Source organism: Moschus berezovskii, chromosome 6, assembly GCF_049115385.1.
Source record: "Moschus berezovskii isolate FMDL1 chromosome 6, NW_MosBer_1.0, whole genome shotgun sequence".
In the NCBI taxonomy this organism is placed as follows: Eukaryota; Metazoa; Chordata; class Mammalia; order Artiodactyla; family Moschidae; genus Moschus; species Moschus berezovskii.
In genome coordinates this window covers 100,431,319-100,452,634 of record NC_142465.1, presented here as the reverse complement: position 1 = coordinate 100,452,634, position 21,316 = coordinate 100,431,319, and the positions used below count along the sequence as shown (strand labels likewise).

Below are 21,316 nucleotides of genomic sequence, written 5' to 3'. Positions count from 1 at the left end.
TGGTTTTTTGTATGGTTTTGCGATCTCTATACTAAAAATATTTAGTTTTGCAAAATTTAACAAGCAGGGACAAATCCAGCTGTTCACTGAAACTTCAGTCATGCCATTATTAGGTGACGGCTATAGGAGAAAATAAACTAAACGGTGTCTTTAGTTCACATTCTGGCTTTAGCTTTTTCAAGTTTACAAGAGCTTTCTCTGGGGAAATCAGTCAGCAGTGTCTTAAATGAATTCTGGGAAACAGGGCTTACCCCAGGCAAGGTACCCACGGTACTGGATATATGGCAGAAATATGGTTGGGTGATGAGTGGCTTCTAAATTTTCTCCATTTTTTAATTTAAAAAAATTATTTTAGTTTTGTTCACACTGGGTCTTCATTGCTACACATGAGCTTTCTATAGTTGCGGGGAACAGGGGCTACTCTCTAGTTGTAGTGTTCAGCTTTCACATTGCAGTGACTTGTGCAGTGCAGGCTCTAGGGGCTTGGGCTTCAGTAGTTGCAGCTGTAGATTAGACTGGACTCTAGTGCACAGTCTCAGTAGTTGTCCCGTGGCGTGTGGGGTCTTCCCAGACCAGGGATCAAAGCCGTGTCCTCTGCATTGGCAGGCGAATTCTTATGCACAGTATCACCGAAGAAGTCTGCTTCTAAATTTTCTGCATTTGTTGCCCTGATGTCTGTAGAAAGTTTTCTGTTGGATGAAATGAGTGTCCTCAGCTGATCAGCAGGGCATGGAAAGGAAGAGAGGAACCTTGTTAAAATGAGGCAAGATTAACTTGCCTGCTCTGGAGGCAGCAGAGATCTTTGTGAAGAGAGCTTCATGTTTTCTATCTTTAGAGTCACAGTGCTCTGTTCTGGCCTATTTGCCTTCTATGTTCTGTGTACCTCCAGTGTTTCAGTGTGCTAAGATTTTGGGTAGGGATTGCATTTATTTCTTTCCTATGCTGGATCTCCTGTTCACTGTGTCTCCTGTTGTCCTTTGTTGATATTGTCTCTCGTGTGGCTACTTAAAGAAAAGTTCACGGAGGTAGACTGTTTATTTTGGTAGGTTGCTTATGTGAGAATTTCTTTATCCTCATGCTCAAATGATACTTTAGCTGAGTATAGACTTCTAGGTTAGATATATTTTTCCTTTTAAATTTTAAAAACATCACTTTACTGATTTTTAAATGTTTAATTCAGTGTTCTACCAAATTTAGAATAGAATTCTAATTCTGTCACTTCATTTTCTTTTATAGGTGTTACAGTTAGAGTGCCTCAAGCAACTACATATGTTGTAAACAATGGATTAACCCTGGGATCAACGGGACCTCAGCTCACAGTGCATCACCGACCACCACAAGTGCATACTGTAAGTGTGGACCCTTGGCTTCACAAAATTCTCACCTATAATGCTGTCAGATACCACTGCAGTTGGTACTTTTTCTTTAAACTAGTTATATCAAAAGAAAATAACAGGTCTTCTGTTTTTCCAGCAGATGTTTATTGAAGAAAGTAGATCTTACTGTTAGATCTATCACCATTACCCAGAAACACTTCTGGGTAATGATGGTTGGGGAGTATAGACTTTGCTTGTGGTGGTGTGCAGCATATGGAGAGAGTCCTCATCTGGGGCATGAGAAGTGAAATAGACCATGTTAAACTTATGGTTAGGTTAAAGAGAGCATTCTTGAGTAGTGAATATTTTTTAAAAGTATTGAATATTTTAAGATATATTGTTGCATGTTTAATTTTATTTTTTTCTCAGAATTTTATACTAGTTCTGTTACATTGCTATCATTTTATTGGTTTTATTTTAAACTTTTAATTAAATTTTTTTTTAATTTAACTGTACTTGATTTACAGTATTGTGGTAGTTTCAGGTGTACAGCTGCAGATTCTTTTCCATTATAGTTTATTATAAGATATTGAATGGAGTTGCCTGTGCTATAGAGTAAATCCTTGTTGTTTACCTATTTTATACGTAGTGATGTGTATCTGGTAATCCCATACTTCTAACTTATCCCTTCCCCTCTCCTTTGGTAACTATAACTATTATCTGTGTCTGTGAGCCTGTTTCTGTTCTGTAAAGAAGTCCATTTGTGTTATTTTTTGGATTCCACATATAAGTGATATCATATAATATTTGTCTTTCTCTGACTTATCACTTAACTACTTTTAATCATCTAATGGTATTGGGAATTTATTGGTTAAGAGATAATAGAGAAAACCAAAGATTTCTCCTTAGTTTTAGTCTCCAAATCAATGTCACATTATCCTATGACCTGACGGTAATAGTATTTGGTATGGTAGAGTGTGTGAATGGAAATGCTGGCTCTAATGGTGATAGGAGATTGAGGCTGATTGATACCACTTTTTACCAAGCAAAGCATCCTTCTTAAAATATACATAATAATGGCTAAGTTTGTGAAGTGCTTTCTATGCACCAGACACTGTTAATTTATGTGGTCCTTACACAGAAATTCTTTAGAACTCTAGCTTTCCTTTTCTTATCCTTTATTATAGGTTTGGCAGCTAATGTACAGAGTGGTTGAGTAATCAGCCCCAGGTCGTACCTCATAAAACCCAATACATTCCAATTCCAGAGCCTGCTCTTAGCAGCTGTTATTTTACTGTCCCACTACAGTGAAAAAAAGTCACGTTAATGGAGCACTTCACATGTATGAGGCACTCTACTATCTTACTTGTATTATTTTATTTATTCCTCCCAACCCTGCTGTGTACTTAGTCGCTCAGTTGTGTCCAACTCTTTATGACCCCATAGACTGTAGCCCACCAGCTTCCTCTGTCCATGGGGGTTCTCCAGGCAAGAATACTGGAGTGGGTTGCCATGCCCTCCTCCAGGGGATCTTCCCAACCCAGGGATCAAACCCAGGTCTCCTGCATTGCAGGCGGAGTCTTTACCGTCTGAGCCACCAGGGAAGCCCTTGAGAATCAATATTCTCCGTTTGATGGAAGAGGCTACTGTGTCTTATAGATATTAAGTGATTACTCAGTGTCATTACCAAACTTGTGTCAGAGGCAGAGTCATTTTAAAACTCAGATTTTCTGGTCCCAGCACCTCCAGCATGTTGTCACAGTGCTTCAGATCTAGCCCTATAAGATCTGTGGCAAATATCTCATTACTGTTGTTTGCAACTACAAATAACTTACTTCATCCCATATTCCTTCGAGAAATATATAGTAAAAATCTCTTATTTATGCCACAGTTTTGCAAATGTGATGATCCATCAGAGATTTTTTTAAAACAGGATTCCATATGAATTGTCTTATAATAAATACATTATATCTCATTGGAGAAGGCAATGGCAACCCACTCCAGTACTCTTGCCTGGAGAATCCCAGGGATGGCGGAGCCTGGTGGGCTGCTGTCTATGGGGTCGCACAGAGTCGAACACGACTGAAGCGACTTAGCAGCAGCAGCAGCAGTATCTCATAGGAGAAACATTCTTTTAATTTAATTTTAATAATATTTTTAACTGGAAATTTTCAAATATATATAAAAGTAGAAAGACTGGTGTAGCAATCCCCACGTACCCATCACCTGTCTTCAGTAGTCATCAGTCTTTAGCAGTCATAGCCAGTCTTCTTTCTTCTGTGTTGCCACCCACAACCTGTGTATGCACTGGAATATTTTGAAGCAAATCCCTGATATATTATCTCTAAAACTTCAATAGAATCCTCCATGGCAGTGGCAGAAACAAAACAGTAACTCAGTTGACTTAACTGTTTTGAGATATGACAGGATTCAGTAGCCTCAAATTTATGAATTAGAAAGGGCTGTTACAGGCTGTAAGCTATTATCACACTCCTTAAATTCCTACTCTCTCCAGTCAAGTTCATGACTTCAGCCTTCTTTTCATAGATCTTACTAGTTGTATGTTTATTTACTGTTATTTACTTAATTTGAGAGAAGTCATACAGTAAGACGGCCAGTATTCAAATCTGTTTTCCTTCAGCTTTCAATGTTTTGTGTATTTGCATTTGCTTTTCTCCCCCCTCTAACTTTGTATTTATTTTAGCTTTTAAACTGTGGATTATGCTTTTTTCCACATGTATATATGAATTTTTTTCCACTTCACATAAGAATTTCAGCATATTTTCATTCCTTGAGATTATTTGGCAGATCCTTTTTATTTTTTTGCTGTATGTATATTATTTTTTTTTAATTGGAGGCTAATTTACAATATTATATTGGTTAGTTTTGCCATACACTGACATGAATCCACCCCGGGTGTACATTTGTTCCCCATCTTGAACCCACCTCCCTCCTCCCCTTATCCTCCCTCTGGGTCATCCCCGTGCACTAGCCCCAAGCATCCTGTATCACGCGTCGACCTGGACTGGTGATTCGTTTCACATATGATAATATACATGTTTCAATGCCATTCTCCCAAATCATCCTACCCTCTCCCTCTCCCACAGAGTCCAAAAGACTATTCTATACACCTGTGTCTCTTGCTGTCTCGTATAAAGGGTTATCGTTACCATCTTTCTAAATTCCATATATATGCGTTAGTATACTGTATTGGTGTTTTTCTTTCTGGCTTACTTCACTCTGTATAATAGGCTCCAGTTTCATCCACCTCATTAGAACTGATTCAAATGTATTCTTTTTAATGGCTGAGTAATACTCTATTATGTATATGTACTACAGCTTTCTTATCCATTCTTCTGCTGATGGACATCTAGGTTGCTTCCATGTCCTGGCTATTATAAACAGTGCTGCAATGAACATTGCAGTACATGTGTCTCTTTCAATTCTGGCTTCCTCGGTGTGTATGCCCAGGAGTGTGATTGCTGGATCATATGGCAGTTCTATTTCCAGTTTTTTAAGGAATCTCCACACTGTTCTCCATAGTGGCTGTACTAGTTTGCATTCCCACCAACAGTATAAGAGGGTTCCCTTTTCTCCACACCCTCTCCAGCATTTATTGCTTGTAGACTTTTGGATAGCAGCCATTCTGACTGGCGTGGAATGGTACCTCATTGTGGTTTTGATTTGCATTTCTCTGATTATGAGGGATGTTGAGCATTTTTTCATGTGTTTGTTAGCCATCTTTATGTCTTCTTTGGAGAAATGTCTGTTTAGTTCTTTGGCCCATTTGTTGATTGGGTCGTTTATTTTTCTGGAATTGAGCTGCAGGAGTTGCTTGTATATTTTTGAGATTATTTCTTTGTCAGTTGCTTCATTTGCTATTATTTTCTCCCATTCTGAAGGCTGTCTTTTCACCTTGCTTATAGTTTCCTTTGCTGTGAAGAAGCTTTTAATTTGAATTAGGTCCCATTTGTTTATTTTTGCTTTTATTTCCAATATTCTGGGAGGTGGGTCATGGAGGATCCTGTTGTGATTTATGTTGGAGAGTGTTTTGCCTATGTTCTCCTCTAGGAGTTTTATAGTTTCTGGTCTTACATTTAGATCTTTAATCCATTTTGAGTTTATATTTGTGTATGGTGTTAGGGAGTTTTCTAATTTTATTCTTTCACAAGTGACTGACCAGTTTTCCCAGTTAAAGAGACTTGTTAAAGAGACTGTCTTTTCTCCATTTTATATTCTTGCCTCCTTTGTCAAAGATAAGGTGTCCATAGTTGTGTGGATTTATCTCTGGACTTTCTATTTTGTTCCATTGATCTATATTTCTGTCTTTATGCCAGTACCATACTGTCTTGATGACTGTGGCTTTGTAGTAGAGCCTGAAGTCCGGCAGGTTGATTCCCCCAGTTCCATTCTTCCTCCTCAAGATTCCTTTGGCTATTCAAGGTTTTTTGTATTTCCATATAAATTGTGAGATTATTTGTTCTAGCTCTGTGAAAAATACCGTTGGTAGCTTGATAGGGATTGCATTGCATGTATAAATTATTTTGGGTAGTATACTCATTTTCACTGTATTTATTCTTCCAATCCACGAACACAGTATATTTCTCCATCTATTAGTGTCCTCTTTGATTTCTTTCACCAGTGTTTTATAGTTTTCTATATATAAGTCTTGTTTCTTTAGGTAGATATATTCCTAAGTATTTTATTTTATTTTATTCTTTTCGTTGCAACAGTGAATGGAATAGTTTCCTTAATTTCTCTTTCTATTTTCTCATTATTAGTGTATAGGAATGCAAGGGATTTCTGTTTGTTGATTTTATATCCTGCAACTTCACTGTGTTCATTGATTAGCTCTAGTAGTTTTCTGGTAGAGTCTTTAGGGTTTTCTGTGTAGAGGATCATGTCATCGGTGAACAGTGAGAGATTTACTTCTTCTTTTCCAATTTGGATTCCTTTTATGTCTTTTTCTGCTCTAATTGCTGTGGCCAAAACTTCCAGAACTATGTTGAATAGTAGCGGTGAGAATGGGCACCCTTGTCTTGTTCCTGACTTTAGGGGAAATGCTTTCAATTTTTCACCATTGAGGATAATGTTTGCTGTGGGTTTATCATATATAGCTTTTATTATGTTGAGGTATGTTCCTTCTATTCCCACCTTCTGGAGGGTTTTTATCATAAATGGATGTTGAATTTTGTCAAAGGCTTTCTCTGCATCTATTGAGATAATCATGATTTTTATGTTTCAGTTTGTTAATGTGGTGTATTACATTGATTGATTTGTGGATATTGAAGAATCCTTGCATTCCTGGGATAAAGCCCACTTGGTCATGATGTATGATCTTCTTAATGTGTTGTTGGAGTCTGATTGCTAGAATTTTGTTAAGGATTTTTGCATCTATGTTCATCAGTGACATTGGCCTGTAGTTTTCTTTTTTTGTGGGATCTTTGCCAGGTTTTGGGATTAGGGTGATGGTGGACTCATCAAATGAGTTTGGAAGTTTACCTTCCTCAGCAATTTTCTGGAAGAGTTTGAGTAGAATAGGTGTTAGCTCTTCTCTAAATTTTTGGTAGAGTTCAGCTGTAAAGCCATTTGGACCTGGGCTTTTGTTTGCTGGAAGATTTCTGATTACAGCTTCTATTTCCATGCTTGTGATGGGTCTATTAAGATTTTCTATTTCTTCCTGGTTCAGTTTTGGAAAGTTGTACTTTTCTAGGAATTTGTCCATTTCTTCCAAGTTGTCCATTTTATTGGCATGTAATTGGTGATAGTATTCTCTAATAATCCTTTGTATTTCTGTGTTGTCGGTTGTGATCTCTCCATTTTCATTTCTAATTTTATTGATTTGGTTTTTCTCCCTTTGTTTCTTGATGAGTCTGGCTAGTGGTTTGTCAATTTTATTTACCTTCTCAAAGAACCAGCTTTTGGCTTTGTTGATTTTTGCTATGGTCTCTTTTATTTCTTTTGCATTTATATCTGCCCTAATTTTTAAGATTTCTTTCCTTTTACTAACCCTGGGGTTCCTCATTTCTTCCTTTTCTAGTTTCTTTTTGTGTAGAGTTAGGTTATTTAGTTGACTTTTTTCTTGTTTCTTGAGGTATGCCTGTGTTGCTATGAACCTTCCCCTTAGCACTGCTTTGACATTGTCCCAGAGGTTTTGGGTTGTTGTGTTTTCCTTTTCATTCATTTCTATGCATATTTTGATTTCTTTTTTGATTTCTTCTATGATTTGTTCGTTATTCAGCAGCATGTTGTTCAGCCTCCATATGTTGGCATTTTTAATAGTTTCTCTCCTGTAATTGAGATCTAATCTTACTGCATTGTGGTCAGAAAAGATGCTTGGAATGATTTCAATGTTTTTTAATTTACCTAGGCTAGATTTATGGCCCAGGATGTGATCTATCCTGGAAAAGGTTCCATGTGCGCTTCAGAAAAAGGTGAAATGCATTGTTTTGGGGGGAAATGTCCTTTAGAGATCTATCAGGTCTAACTGGTCTATTGTATCATTTAAAGTTTGTGTTTCCTTGTTAATTTTCTGTTTAGTTGATCTATCCATAGGTGTGAGTGGGGTATTAAAGTCTCCCACTATTATTGCGTTGTTGTTAATTTCCCCTTTCATACTTGTTAGTAATTGTCTTACATATTTCAGTGCTCCTATGTTGGGTGCATAAATATTTGTAATTGTTATATCTTCTTCTTGGATTGATCCTTTGATCATTATGTAATGTCCTTCTTTGTCTCTTTTCATAGCCTTTGTTTTAAAGTCAATTTTATCTGATATGAGTATTGCTACTCCTGCTTTCTTTCAGTCTCTATTTGCATGGAATATCTTTTTCCAGCCTTTCACTTTCAGTCTGTATGTGTCCCTCGTTTTGAGGTGGGTCTCTTGTAGACAACATATATGGGGGTCTTGTTTTTGTATCCATTCAGCCAGCCTTTGTCTCTTGGTTGGGGCATTCAACCCATTTACATTTAAAGTGATTATTGATAAGTATAATCCCGTTGCCATTTTCTTTATTGCTTTGGGTTCAAGTTTATACACCCTTTATAAGTTCCAACTACTTTAATACTCTTGTTACTGCCCTGATTAATAACAACTTTTACTGAGGAATTAATACATTCTAGGCACTGCTTCGGAGAAGGCAATGGCAAGCCACTCCAGTACTCTTGCCTAGAAAATCCCATGGATGGAGGAGCCTGGTAGGCTGCAGTCCGTGGGGTCGCTAGGGGTCGGACACGACTGAGCGACTTTACTTTCATTTTTCACTTTCACACATTGGAGAAGGAAATGGCAACCCACTCCAGTGTTCTTGCCTGGAGAATCCCAGGGATGGGGGAGCCTGGTGGGCTGCCGTCTATGGGGTCACACAGAGTCGGACACGACTGAAGTGACTCAGCAGCAGCAGCAGCAGCAGGCACTGCTTCAGGTATTTGCTCTCATTAATCCTCATGACAACTCTTCTATGAAGTAGGGTTATTAGTCTAATTTTACAAATAAGAAAATTGAGTCATCCTTTAGCATTTGTTGGAGAGCTGGTTTGGTGATGCTGAATTCTTTCAGCTTTTGCTTGTCTGTAAAGCTTTTGATTTCTCCTTCATATTTGAATGAGATCCTTGCTGGGTATAGTAATCTGGGCTGTAGGTATTTTCTTTCATCACTTTAAGTATGTCTTGCCATTCCCTCCTGGCCTGAAGAGTTTCTGTTGAAAGATCAGCTGTTATCCATATGGGAATCCCCTTGTGTGTTTTTTGTTGCTTTTCCCTTGCTGCTTTTAATATTTGTTCTTTGTGTTTGATCTTTGTTAATTTGATTAATATGTGTCTTGGAGTATTTCACCTTGGGTTTATCCTGTTAGGGACTCTCTGGGTTTCTTGGACTTGGGTGATTATTTCCTTCCCCATTTTAGGGAAGTTTTCAACTATTATCTCCTCAGGTATTCTCTCATGGTCTTTCTTTTTGTCTTCTTCTGGGACTCCTATGATTCAAATGTTGGGGCATTTAACATTGTCCCAGAGGTCTCTGAGATTGTCCTCATTTCTTTTAATTCGTTTTTCTTTTTTCCTCTCTGTTTCATTTATTTCTACAATTCTATCTTCTAGCTCGCTTATCCTGTCTTCTGCCTCCGTTATTCTACTGATTGTTCCCTCCAGAGTGTTTCTGATCTCATCTATTGCATTATTCATTGTATATTGGCTCTTTTTTATTTCCTCTAGATCCTTGTTAAACCTTTTTTGCATATTCTCGATCCTTGTTTCCAGGTTATTTATCTGTAACTCCAGATTGTTTTCAAGATTTTGAATCATTTTCACTATCAATAATTGAAATTCTTTATCAGGTAGATTCCCTATATCTTCCTCTTTTGTTTGGGTTGGTGGGCAATCCTGTTCCTTTACTTGCTGGGTATTTCTCTGCCTCTTCATCTTGCTTATATTGCTGTGTTTGGGGTGGCCTTTCCGTCTTCTGGCAGTTTGTGGAGTTCTCTTTATTGTGTAGTTTCCTTGCTGTGTGTGGGGTTAGACGGGTGGCTTGTCAAGGTTCCCTGGTTAGGGAATCTTTGTCAGTGTTCTGGTGGGTATAGCTGGATTTCTTCTCTCTAGAGTGCAATGAAGTGTCCAGAAATTTGTTATGAGATGTCAGTGGGTTTGGAGTGGCTTTAGGCAGCCTGTATGTTGAAGCTCAGGGCTATTCTGTGTTGCTGGAGAATTTGCGTGGTTTGTCTTTCTCTGAAACTTGTTGACCCTGGGTGGTGCCTGGTTTCAGTGAAGCTATGGAGGCATTTGATGAGCTCCTATCGATTAATGTTCCCTGGAACAGGAGTTCTCTGTGTTCTCAGGATTTGGACTTAAGCCTCTGCTTCTGGTTTTCAGTCTTATTCTTGCAGTAGGCTCAAGACTTCTCCATCTGTCACTTCCAAGGAAGTTCCTTCTGTTTAAGCTCTTCTGTTTGCTGGTCTCTTCAGTGTCTAATACCCATCCTGACACAAGGGGGCGGTGGTGGACACTTTTTAAGGCTCACTTGTTCAGTCCTGTTCTGAGGAGGGAGGAATGCTGCTAGCAAATATCAGTGGCATCTGTGGGGAGTGCTCACAGTGTCTTGGCCACACTGTGTTTGCCTCCACTCACAGCGTGTGCTTTCCCTGTTTATGCTGCTCAGGCTCTTAGGTTGCTCTGCCAGGAACTGTCCGAGGTCGGCACTGGAGTGTACGCACTTCCCAGGTCTGAGCTGCTCAGGTTCAGGTACTCAGGTACTCTACAAAGGCGCAGACTTGGTTGGGTCTGCGTTTTGTGCCCTTCCCCGGTCCGAGCAGCTCAGGTGACCATGTGTTTGGCGATCGCGGTTGCTGCGACTTACCACCTCCCTGGTCCCTGCCGCTCGGTTTTCTGGGTGTACAACCAGTGCACCTTCTCAGGTGGATATCGACCGGTCAGAACCCAAGTAGTCTTTGTTAGCAAGGAAGCCTGCTTGCAGCTTGGTATCGGATGCCTCTCTGGGGCCGCGATTGCCTGCTTCCTGCTCTGGCTGCCCTCCCCTGCCTGTCTCTGCAGGGGATGGTGGATGGGCCGACCGCAGCTGCCTAGCTCTGTTCCATCCTTTGTCCTGTGAGCAGGTCTGGTGGTGTCTTAGGTTGGGGCTTTTCACCTTTTCACGGGGTAGCTATCCCACAGTTAGCTCCCTCAGATTGCCCTCAGGGCATTTTGGCAGATCCTTTTTTGAGTTGTTACTACATGCACGTGCACATTACTGGCACTGAACTTTGAAAAGGCATGGAGATTTAGAAGATATCAGATCTTCATAGAATTCACTATTTAGCATATGCAAATTATCCATTTAATAAAATGCATATTAAAACATAATTTTGTTAAATGAATTTCAGTTAAGGAAATCTTATTTTTTCATGACTTCCAAACTAAAGTCATTGAGCAATAATGTTTCCCTTGGGGGAGGAAAAAGACCACTTATATCTCTGTTTCCTGGCTTTTACTTAAATCTTTTTGAAAAAACTGTTATCATTGTAATCTTAAAACCCAGATGATAATAATGTCCAGCGTTAGGTCAGTTTGTAAGCTTAGTATTCATGCTTTTTCATTATCTGACCTTCTTTCCAAATTTGTGTGTTGTTCTTCACATTCTTCGTGTTTTTGCCCATAAATACCCTCACTTGCCTATCCCTATGCCCTTGTTCGTGCTTTTACCTATTAGCAGAAAGATTCACAACTATTTCTACATTTCTAAATTCTCTCTCTCACAGTCCAGTATCAATGTCCCCTTTTTCATGCAGACTGACCAAGAACATAAATACAGTCAGTGTTATATGTACTTACTTATAAGAATATGCTACTGTCTTTTTCCCTGGTGGCTCAGGCGGTAAAGCGTCTGTCTACAATGCGGGAGACCTGGGTTCGAGCCCTGGGTTGGGAATCTCCCCTGGAGAAGTAAATGGCAATCCACTCTAATACTATTGCCTGGAAAATCCCATGGACAGAGGAGCCTGGTAGGCTACAGTCTATGGGGTCGCAAAGAGTCGGACACGACTGAGCGACTTCACTCACTCACTCACTCACTGTCTTTTTATGAGAAACAATATGAAAATGTAAGTAGAGTTGATACTCAAATTTTAGATGACTGATAGACTGCCAACACATGTTATTAAAAAATATATTAAAACAAGGGTCTGTGGTATAGATCATTAAGTCATTAATTATTTTATCTGAAGTAGATGATTATTTTTTCTGTCAAGATGATATTCTATCAGCCAGGGCTTTTGTTTCAAAAGGAAAACTCAGTATTTCAGACCCAAAAACAACAGAGGGAATAATCTCAGCACTCATATTCTGGGTCATGACTAGTTACAAGTTATCAGGGAGAACTTGCCAGATGTCTGATATTTGCTATTTCCCAGTGTTCTTGATATAAAATGAAGACCCTAAAAGTAAGTGATTTCTAGGATGTTATCGTTCTCGCATTAAGAAACAGTCCTTTCTCCAATCATTATCCATCAACATGACTTTTTTTTTCGTTAGGAGCCCCCACGCCCTGTGCACCCAGCACCCTTACCAGAAGCCCCACAACCACAGCGTCTGCCCCCTGAAGCTGCCAGCACGTCTCTGCCTCAGAAGCCTCACTTGAAGTTAGCACGAGTTCAGAGTCAAAATGGCATTGTACTGTCCTGGAGTGTTCTGGAGGTGGACAGAAGCTGCGCCACTGTTGACAGCTACCACCTGTACGCTTACCACGAGGAACCCAGTGCCACTGTACCCTCACAGTGGAAGAAGATTGGCGAAGTCAAGGCACTTCCCTTGCCCATGGCATGCACTCTCACCCAGTTCGTGTCTGGCAGCAAATACTACTTTGCAGTACGAGCCAAGGATATTTATGGGCGTTTTGGACCTTTCTGTGATCCTCAGTCAACAGATGTAATCTCTTCTTCGCAGAGCAGTTAAACCTTGGAGCCTTTCCCTCTTCCTCTTTCAGAAGTTCTACTTTTTGGTCTTGTTTTAATCTTGTGCATGATACCCATTGTAAAATGCAAATTGTGCAAGATTTCTTGGACCGATGTGTATATACACTACATTTGTTAATAATCAGAATAAACTCGGCCCGTAAAGCAGAATCTTTTCCTGAACAATTCAGGCTTCAAGGTTTTGAAATGTAAATGTGCACCTTGCTTTAGTTTTGAGGCTGGGGTATATGTGTGGTGTGTGCTTTTCTGTATTTATATGTTTATTACAGTGGAATCTCCCATTTTCATTCTCAAATTTACCTCTCTTCCAGTGTGAAGTAAGTAGATCAAAGGATTTGAGGTATGTATCTGGCATGATTCTGCTTCTACGTGATCTGTAGGTTTATAGATAGATGATTTAAACTGACTCTAAGTGGAACCCAAAGAAAAAATAAAAAGCAAAATGGTCAAATAGTTTAAAATAGGTTAATTTGAACACAGGAAAAGATCTTTTCATATTTTCTTTTGTCTTTTCTGGGTTGTCAATTCGATGAAAAAGAATTGCAGTGGGCCCTCCCTTTTCTAATCTGAGATTTTTTTCCATTTATTTTTGTGCCTTAAAGATTAACTGCAAAAGTAAACAGGGCCATTTTTCCATTGTGGTTTACTCTTCTCTGTCAACCTTTCATCCTCATTTCTCCTTTTTCTCCATCAAATGTAGCACATTTCCCTCAAGTAAATTTTAGACCAAGGCTTTTACATGTAGTCTCATCAGTGACATCATTACATTTAACTTGCTCTTTTCTTCCAAGGAAATTAATGCTTTTTATTTCTGGTCACTATTTAACTCTGTAAAGTGAACCAAAAGAAGACCACAATGTATAAGCCAATTTCCCTTCAAATATATTTTAGTATCCATGTTGCACACTGTCTTAGAGATTATGAAAGCAATTCTGGTTTACCTTATCACCCAAAGCATACCTTATTACCCATAGTATTCTTTCAAAGAAAGTAAATAGTAAAATTCACAAAATACAGTGAGCTAAACTATCAAAGCTCCATTTCTTCTTTATCCTCATATCATTCTTCCTGTATTAATCTTTTCTTTTGATGGTGCTAAGTTTTATCTGATTCACCATATGTCAGCTTTGGATAGGGTTTAAAGTATATCCTTTAGGGTCATTTATGTAAGAATGACTTTACAATTTCTGTGCATCTCTGTTCCTCTTCAAAGTTTTAATCAAACTTTGGTCATGGATTTTCTATTTGAGTGCCAGTTATACTGGTATCAGGTACGTGTTGGAGTGTAGGTAGCTTAAGACAGGAGAGCTGGCGTAATTTGGGGGATGAGAGTGGGGTTGGCGATGCTTGGAAAGGAATTTATGGAGTTTGTGGAATACATTTTCAAGCCATCTTCCATATCATATTTGAAATCATATTCCTGCCTTCTTAAATGAGTTAGTTGTTAATGTGTTCTGGACTTATAAAGGGAACTGTCATTTCCATATTAATGCTTCTTTGCAACTTCAATGGCTTGTAATAGGAAACAGTCTACTTGTAAAGAAACTCTCTTTAGAGACTTTTACTGGTCACTGTACTGTCAGGTTGGATGTGAAGTTTGATTGATGTGGAAGAAAGCCTACAGATTGCCAAAAGTAAATGCTCCAAAATCTTCCTTTTGCTTTCAGAAAATGGACCACAATGAGAATTAAAATTTCCGTGAGTCATATTTGCCAACCAGCTATATAGGCATTACTCATTGTGGGTCTAATGATGATGGTAAAGAAATTGCCAATGTCATGCCAATGAAAAATTTTAAAGGGAGAAATCGATGATCTTCCAGATGTATGTGAGCACCTGTCTTATATCTGCATGTATATCTGCTATGTTTTTAGCTGCAATGGTTGCAGTGTTGATTATGTGTTGAAGACCATTTCAGTCGACAGAATAGAAAGCCCATGTTCAAAATTGTTCTTTATTGACCGGTTTTATGGTCATGTGATAATTTGCTTACCTAGCCTAGAAAGCTTCCCTTGGTGAGTACTTTATGTTTACTAATCCTTTTTTTTAAAAAAAAACAAAACAAAACTTTCATAGCATTATATAATCAGGTGAAGAAAGCCCAGTAGAATGAAAATATTATTTTGACCTATACTGTGTGATTTCTGTCAGAGCAAAAAGAAATAACTTAAATAGTAACCCTAAAAAATAGATTTACTACTGTAAAATAAAACTTTTTATTCCAAGTGGTGGAGGGAAGGTACAAAGAGAGATTGTAATTATTTGAGGGAAAAGATATTATAAAATGGTTTCTTTCAATTAGCCTGCCACAGAATTTATAGGCAACAACTATGTTGGAGTTACCAATGGGTGCTAGACTTGAACTCTAGGTTTTTATTTCAGGCAGGTTTTTTAATGTTGAAAAGAGCTTTCTGTTTGGTTTGTTTCTTTAAAGACAGAGAATGGAGGACTCAACTAGAAATACCTACTGGTCACATATTTTTTAATAGCAATTCATACTTCATGGTACCTTTTTTAATTTCACAGTATCTTTTCACAGAGTATTACAAATAAGCTTAATAATCCCATTTTGGGAATGCGAGTTTGCTACCTTTTTAGTCTGACAATACTTGTATAAGTATTGCCTTATTGGAAACCCTGGAAACTTCTGATACTTCAACCTGAAATATAGGATGTTTATATGACGTTTAAAGGTAATGGTGATGTTTGTTACTGTCTACTTTGCACTTTGTCAGAGTAATTTTCACCCAAATTTAAGTGTGAGTAAGCCTCACATTTTAAAATTATATTCTTGCCAGTACATTTATAAAGTATATACAAAGACATCTGTTGGTAACAGGTAACTTTATGAGGTAACTATATCCCTCTATTTCTCTGGACTCACTTTTTAAAACATGCAGAATACTGTGTGCTATTTAACACAGTCGAAGTTTATGAGAGAAGTGAAGAGCAGAGCCTGCTTCCTTGAAAAGTGAATGTTTGTGGGGATGCCATTTGCCTCACAGACATGTGTTTGCCACTGTCCCAACCCCCATTGCCAGATAAGAAATGAAAAGTTTGATTGAATAAAATGACCTCAAACAAGGAGCTTAGGACCACCTGTCAGCAGAACTCCTTAGGCAGACTGCACCATACAGTTCTCTTCCTGTAGCCGATAAGTGTTAACGTGATTTTTTTGTTTGTTTGCTCTTTTGCTTATATTTTCCAAATTATTGTTTCTGCAGCAAGGTGTTAATATTGCATGATACGCATTTATCTTGTTCCACAAATTTTCCAGTACTGTACAAGATTAACAGAATAATGCCTGCGTTATCCTCCTCTCTCACTTGTATACACTGTGATGTTGGCACAGTACATTACCGCAAAGACTTCCAAGTGTTCTCCCAGACTTTCCTTTTTGGGCTATTTCAGTATCCTGTGATTTATTCATTATTTTAGCTTTATCATTGACCAGTCATTGGCCTGTTTTATTCTGATTTCCAGAAAGACCATGTCCCAGTATTAGATTATTGCAAATAACTCTATCTAAAATCACTGTATAATTCTGCCTGCCTTACTCTCTACTGGGTAAATGGTGGCCCCTCCCCTTCCTGAAAATTTTGGGACAAAAAAGGTTAGAACAGTTCCTGTAAAGTGTTTCATTAGTGTGGCAGGTTTATCCAATTCCACAAACTTATTTCCCTTGAGCCAGCTAATGGGGAGGAATAGAATGATACAAACACATGTTTTGTCTTCTCATCTTCAGTTTTATCATGCTAAGTTTGCCATTCTTTTTTTTTTTTAACTTGTAAAGTCAAATACCCACCCTTTATATTTAATTGCTATCTTTAAAAAAAATTTTTTTTTGTAAATAAGGTAACTGGGCAATCAAACATTTGGGGAATCCTGGCTTTAGAATTTTATCAGCCATTTCAAAATTAAATATTAAAATAATTCCTTTGTCAGAAACTTGCATCCTAATATTTCTTTATTACAGTTGAAAGTGTAAATAATAAGACAATGTAAGACCTTCCGATGTCTAATAGAAACTGGGCTGTAGCAAGTTGCCCTATTTTTATTAGGTTTTGAAGGTTTTTGTGGGTTTTTTTTTTTTTTCCTTTTTTAAATGTACAGTAGAGTGGTGTCTGTATAAGTGTTAACTGTAGTGGGATTTTGTCCAGCAAGCCTGAAATTTATACTTTGAAATAAACTACTGGGTTTTTAACATTCTGAGTACTCCGATTCATTCTGTTATTCTCAGACCTTATGAGTATTCTTTTCTTTTGCAAGTCTCTCACCTTGTTAAGAGTCACTGTTACACTATTCAGTATGGTTTCCTTAATTTGACAACACCATGACATTCAAACAACATATAATCCTCCAGCTTTGAAAGAAACATTGTTAGGCAGAGCTGCTGCTAGGTTAGATAAGCTGTTTTTAACTAATAAGAGACAACATTAAAGTCTGCTGTATGATGTTTGTGCACCACAGAAAGACTTCAACTGTTGCTTGTTAATGACCAGAAAAAAACAAAAACATACTAACTGCATTTCTGTTAGAGGTTCCACCATCCCCTAGGGTTTTGTCATAAAGTCTATCCAGCAAGGAGAAGGGGAAAAAGCATGAGGTAGTCAGGGTCTGAGGAGCCGGGCCTGGGAGTAGCACTCAACTCGGAGTCCACCCCAAGTACTCTGTCACATGTCATAGCTGCCCCAGGGAAGCTGCGAGGTGCAGCCTGTGCGGTCAGGCATACATGGAGACGGTGGATCTCGGGGTGAGGGAGCAGTTTCTACCATACTTTCTGGTGTATAAGTTTGTGTACTGAAATGGTATTGTTTATTTATCATATGTTTCTTCTATGGTGCCCCACCTAATTATAGGCGCTTGTTTTAAAAATGACAAAATCAGCAGCAGAAAATGAAAGTGATAGACTGAATTGAATATATTCCATTAAAACTAATTCTGAATGGAAAGACAGCTACCTTTGGTATCTTACTTGCAGCCTTCTATTCCCTTATCTCTCTCCATTTTATGTCAAGTTACAAAATAGGTTTCATGGTAATAAAATCAAAGTTGTAGGCCTCTGGCATGCCCTCATGGAGAGTTTTGTTGAAACGGCTCCAGTGAAAAACAGGGAGGCCACCTTGTACAGTGGGCCCACTGATGGCATAGGCTTTGTACTTGGATGCCAGGTAGATGTCTGCCACCTGCAGAGAGAGAGGAGGGGGATGTTTTAGAAAACCATTGGGAAAAAAACACAACTAAGCCTCTTTGGGTGTGGTCCCTGCTCTTTGTCCAAAATCACAATATTAGCTCCCCTTAAAATAAAATCCTGCAAGCTTCCACAATATGCTCTTCTGTATCCATTTGGCATCCAAATGTTAATTGACTAGTTCTTCAGTCACTAAGTCATGACCTGTAGGAACCCGGCAGTGACCATGAGAAGAAATGGTTAAGGAAGCAGAGATGTGCCTGCAAACAAGACTCTCTGCTTGGGCAGAGCATGCTTGCAAACAGGATGTTCTGCCAAGAAGCCTGCACACAATATCCAAGGTTAATGGTCTGCTCGCATACAAGGGAACATGCCCTCCTTAAAAACAAGGAAGAGGCTGGAGTTCTGGGCAGGCTTCTTAGTAAATATGATGTGGTCACTTCCTCCCTTTGTTCCTCCCGTCCTTGGAATGTGCTTGGCTTTTTGTCCTTATTTGGTAGAAGAATGCATTGCTTAGATTTTGGTATGTGTCCAGCTACCGGGGTATAAAAATAAACCGCAAGGGGGCTTGTGCAGAATTTTTCCTCCGGCCGGAGTTGTGTCTTTGTCTGTCTTTTGTGTGTCTTGTCTTTGTGTCATTTCGCCCGCAACAATGACCTGCCAGACTCCCCTGTCCATAGGATTTCCCAGGCAAGAATACTGGACTGGGTTGCCATTTCCTTGTTTGGGGGGATCTTCCAAACCCAAGGAGTGAACCCACGTCTCCTGCTTGGCAGGTGGATTCTTTACCACTGTGCCACCTGGGAAGCCCTACATTGACTCATAGAAGTGTATTAAACTAACAGCCCAAAGTGTGAGATCTGGAGTCAGGTTACTCATATTTTGAATTCAACCTCCAAAATTTATTTGACTCAGTTTTCTTATTTGTAAAATTAGACTAATAACCCTACTTCATAGAAGAGTTGTCATGAGGATTAATGAGAGCAAATACTTGAAGCAGTGCCTAGAATGTATTAATTCCTCAGTAAAAGTTGTTATTAATCAGGGCAGTAACAAGAGTATTAAAGTAGATGGAACTTATAAAAAAATAAGGTCCATGGTTCTTAAAAACAGTTGAACATTGTGTTGCAGCAGATCTTAAGCTTAGAGAGGAAAGCAGAAAATGTCTCATAACTTCAGATTTTCCTCATTCAAAATGGCTCAAGAGAAGTGATATTTTTAAAATAAGTGCTTCAACAGAACCTTTTTTGATGAAAAATTGGCAGGCTCTTGTCTCCTGAAAAAGGTAAAATTTGGCAGATGAAAGCGTGGCTTGGTTTCTCCCCAGTTCAAGTAATTTTCTTTGTGTACTCTGGAATGGATATAACACTTTTTACACACTTTACTGAATGTTTGCAAATATCATTAAAAAGAAATAAATACAAAAGTATTCACTGGGGCTTCATGTATGCCAGGCTCACTACATCCACTAAATTTTTTGTTCATTACACAAAATCTTAAAGAGTCATTAAGACTAGAGCTTGGCTCAAACTATTCTAAACCATGTTCTGTTTAGCCATTAGGCTGATAGAAAAAATAATGTGTCAGGGGATTGGCATTTTTAATAGTTTTCAGAGCTTCAGATAGAACAGTTAACTCTAAATCTAATAAATTTTTTCAGAATTTAGGATCATAGATGCAAATGGACAGACACATGCCCAAGCCGAAAAGTACAAAAAGATGTGGTAGAATGATTCTTTTCCACCTACTAGATGGTTAATGCATAATCTTGGACACTCCAGATGCAGTCGTGTGCCAATAAGTTTTTCTTAGGAAAAAAGACCCCAATTTGTACTGTTTGCTGATTTCCATGATGTACATATTCCACCATTTCAGGCTATCAAACTGGTGTTGACATTTTAAACAACTGGTTCTCACAAGCCTATATGTGGGCTTCACCCCCACTGAAACTTACTTATTACTTATATTATGAGACACATTACAGCACTTAACAATTGTAGTGTAGTGAAAACCCTTTGGTGCTTGAGCATCTGGCCCAATACTTATTCCTTCAGCTCAATTCAATTCCTGTTTAAAGTGACATCACTGTGCTCTCAATATGTTCTTTGGGCCAATCTGATAAAACTTAAGACAGCAACACTCTCACCACCACCATCATCATCATCATTATGGTTATGCACATTTATAAATAACATGCTAAGTACTGTTGTAAACACTTTATAGATATTAAATGTTCATTCTTCACAACAACCCTAGGAAGCAAGTACTCTTTCCATTTTTCAGATGAGGAAACAGAAGCACTGTGAGATGATGTGATGAAGTGGCAGAGCAGGGACTGGAAGTTAGTCCAAGGGACCTACCATACCACTGTAACCTCTGAAAAAGCTGACTGAGTTCATGTTTAAGAGACATTGCGCTTCCCAGGTTAGCAGTAAAGAATACTCCTGCCAGCGCAGGAGACACTGGTCGGTCCCAGAGTCGGGAAGATCCCCTTGAGAAGGAAATGTCAAGCCATTCCGGTATTGTCTGGGAAATTCCATGGACAGAGGAGCCTGGCAGGCTACAGTTAGGGTTGCCAAGTCAAACACAACTGAGCGCAGGCACAAAAAGTTAAGAGATGTTACTGTGTTTTTTGCCACAAAAATCCGGAGAAGGCAATGGCACCCCACTCCAGTACTCTTGCCTGGAAAATCCCATGGATGGAGGAGCCTGGTAGGCTGCAGTCCATGGGGTCACTAAGAGTCGGACACAACTGAGCAACCTCACTTTCACTTTTCACTTTCATGCATTGGAGAAGGAAATGGCAACCCACTCCAGTGTTCTTGCCTGGAGAATCCCAAGGACAGTGGAGCCTGGTGGGCTGCCATCTGTGGGGTCGCACAGAGTTGGACACGACTGAAGCAACTTAGCAGCAGCAGCCACAAAAATCTCTGCAGCTGTGAATAGGCCTAAGCGCTGGTGGAAATTAAATTAGAAAACCAATAGCGTGGGGCTTTCTTGGTGGTTCAGTGGGAAGAAGTCCGCCTGCCAATGTGGGAGAATGGGTTCAATCCCTGGTCCAGGACGATCCCACTTGCTGTCAAGCACTTAAGCCCATGGGCCACAACAAAGCCTGTGCTCTAGAGCCTGGGAACTGCAACTGTTGTAGCACGTGAAACCACTGCAGTGAGAAGCCTGCTGCTGCTGCTAACTCACTTCAGTCGTGTCCGACTCTGTGTGAGCCCATAGACGGAAGATCACCAGGCTCCCCCATCCCTGGGATTCTCCAGGCAAGAACACTGGAGTGGGTTGCCATTTCCTTTTCCAATGCATGAAAGTGAAAAGTGAAAGTGAAGTCGCTCAGTCGTGTC

At 39.1% G+C, this 21,316-nt stretch overlaps 2 protein-coding genes across 7 annotated transcripts in view; one reads left to right on the top strand and one right to left on the bottom strand.

Moving 5' to 3' along the window:
- ATF7IP (activating transcription factor 7 interacting protein) overlaps window positions 1-13,254 on the top strand; it is a 121,502-nt gene extending 108,248 nt beyond the window's left edge. For all 5 annotated transcript variants that reach the window (XM_055394164.2, XM_055394162.2, XM_055394161.2 and 2 more), the window contains exons 14-15: window positions 1,237-1,349; window positions 12,336-13,254. In XM_055394164.2, coding sequence (XP_055250139.2) covers window positions 1,237-1,349; window positions 12,336-12,755 — 533 coding nt within the window. In that variant the 3' untranslated portion in view covers window positions 12,756-13,254. The remainder of the gene's footprint in view (window positions 1-1,236; window positions 1,350-12,335) is intronic.
- A 3,592-nt stretch (window positions 13,255-16,846) lies between these two features.
- PLBD1 (phospholipase B domain containing 1) overlaps window positions 16,847-21,316 on the bottom strand; it is an 85,338-nt gene continuing 80,868 nt past the window's right edge. For both annotated transcript variants that reach the window (XM_088837305.1, XM_088837306.1), the window contains exon 11: window positions 16,847-17,961. In XM_088837305.1, coding sequence (XP_088693431.1) covers window positions 17,794-17,961 — 168 coding nt within the window. In that variant the 3' untranslated portion in view covers window positions 16,847-17,793. The remainder of the gene's footprint in view (window positions 17,962-21,316) is intronic.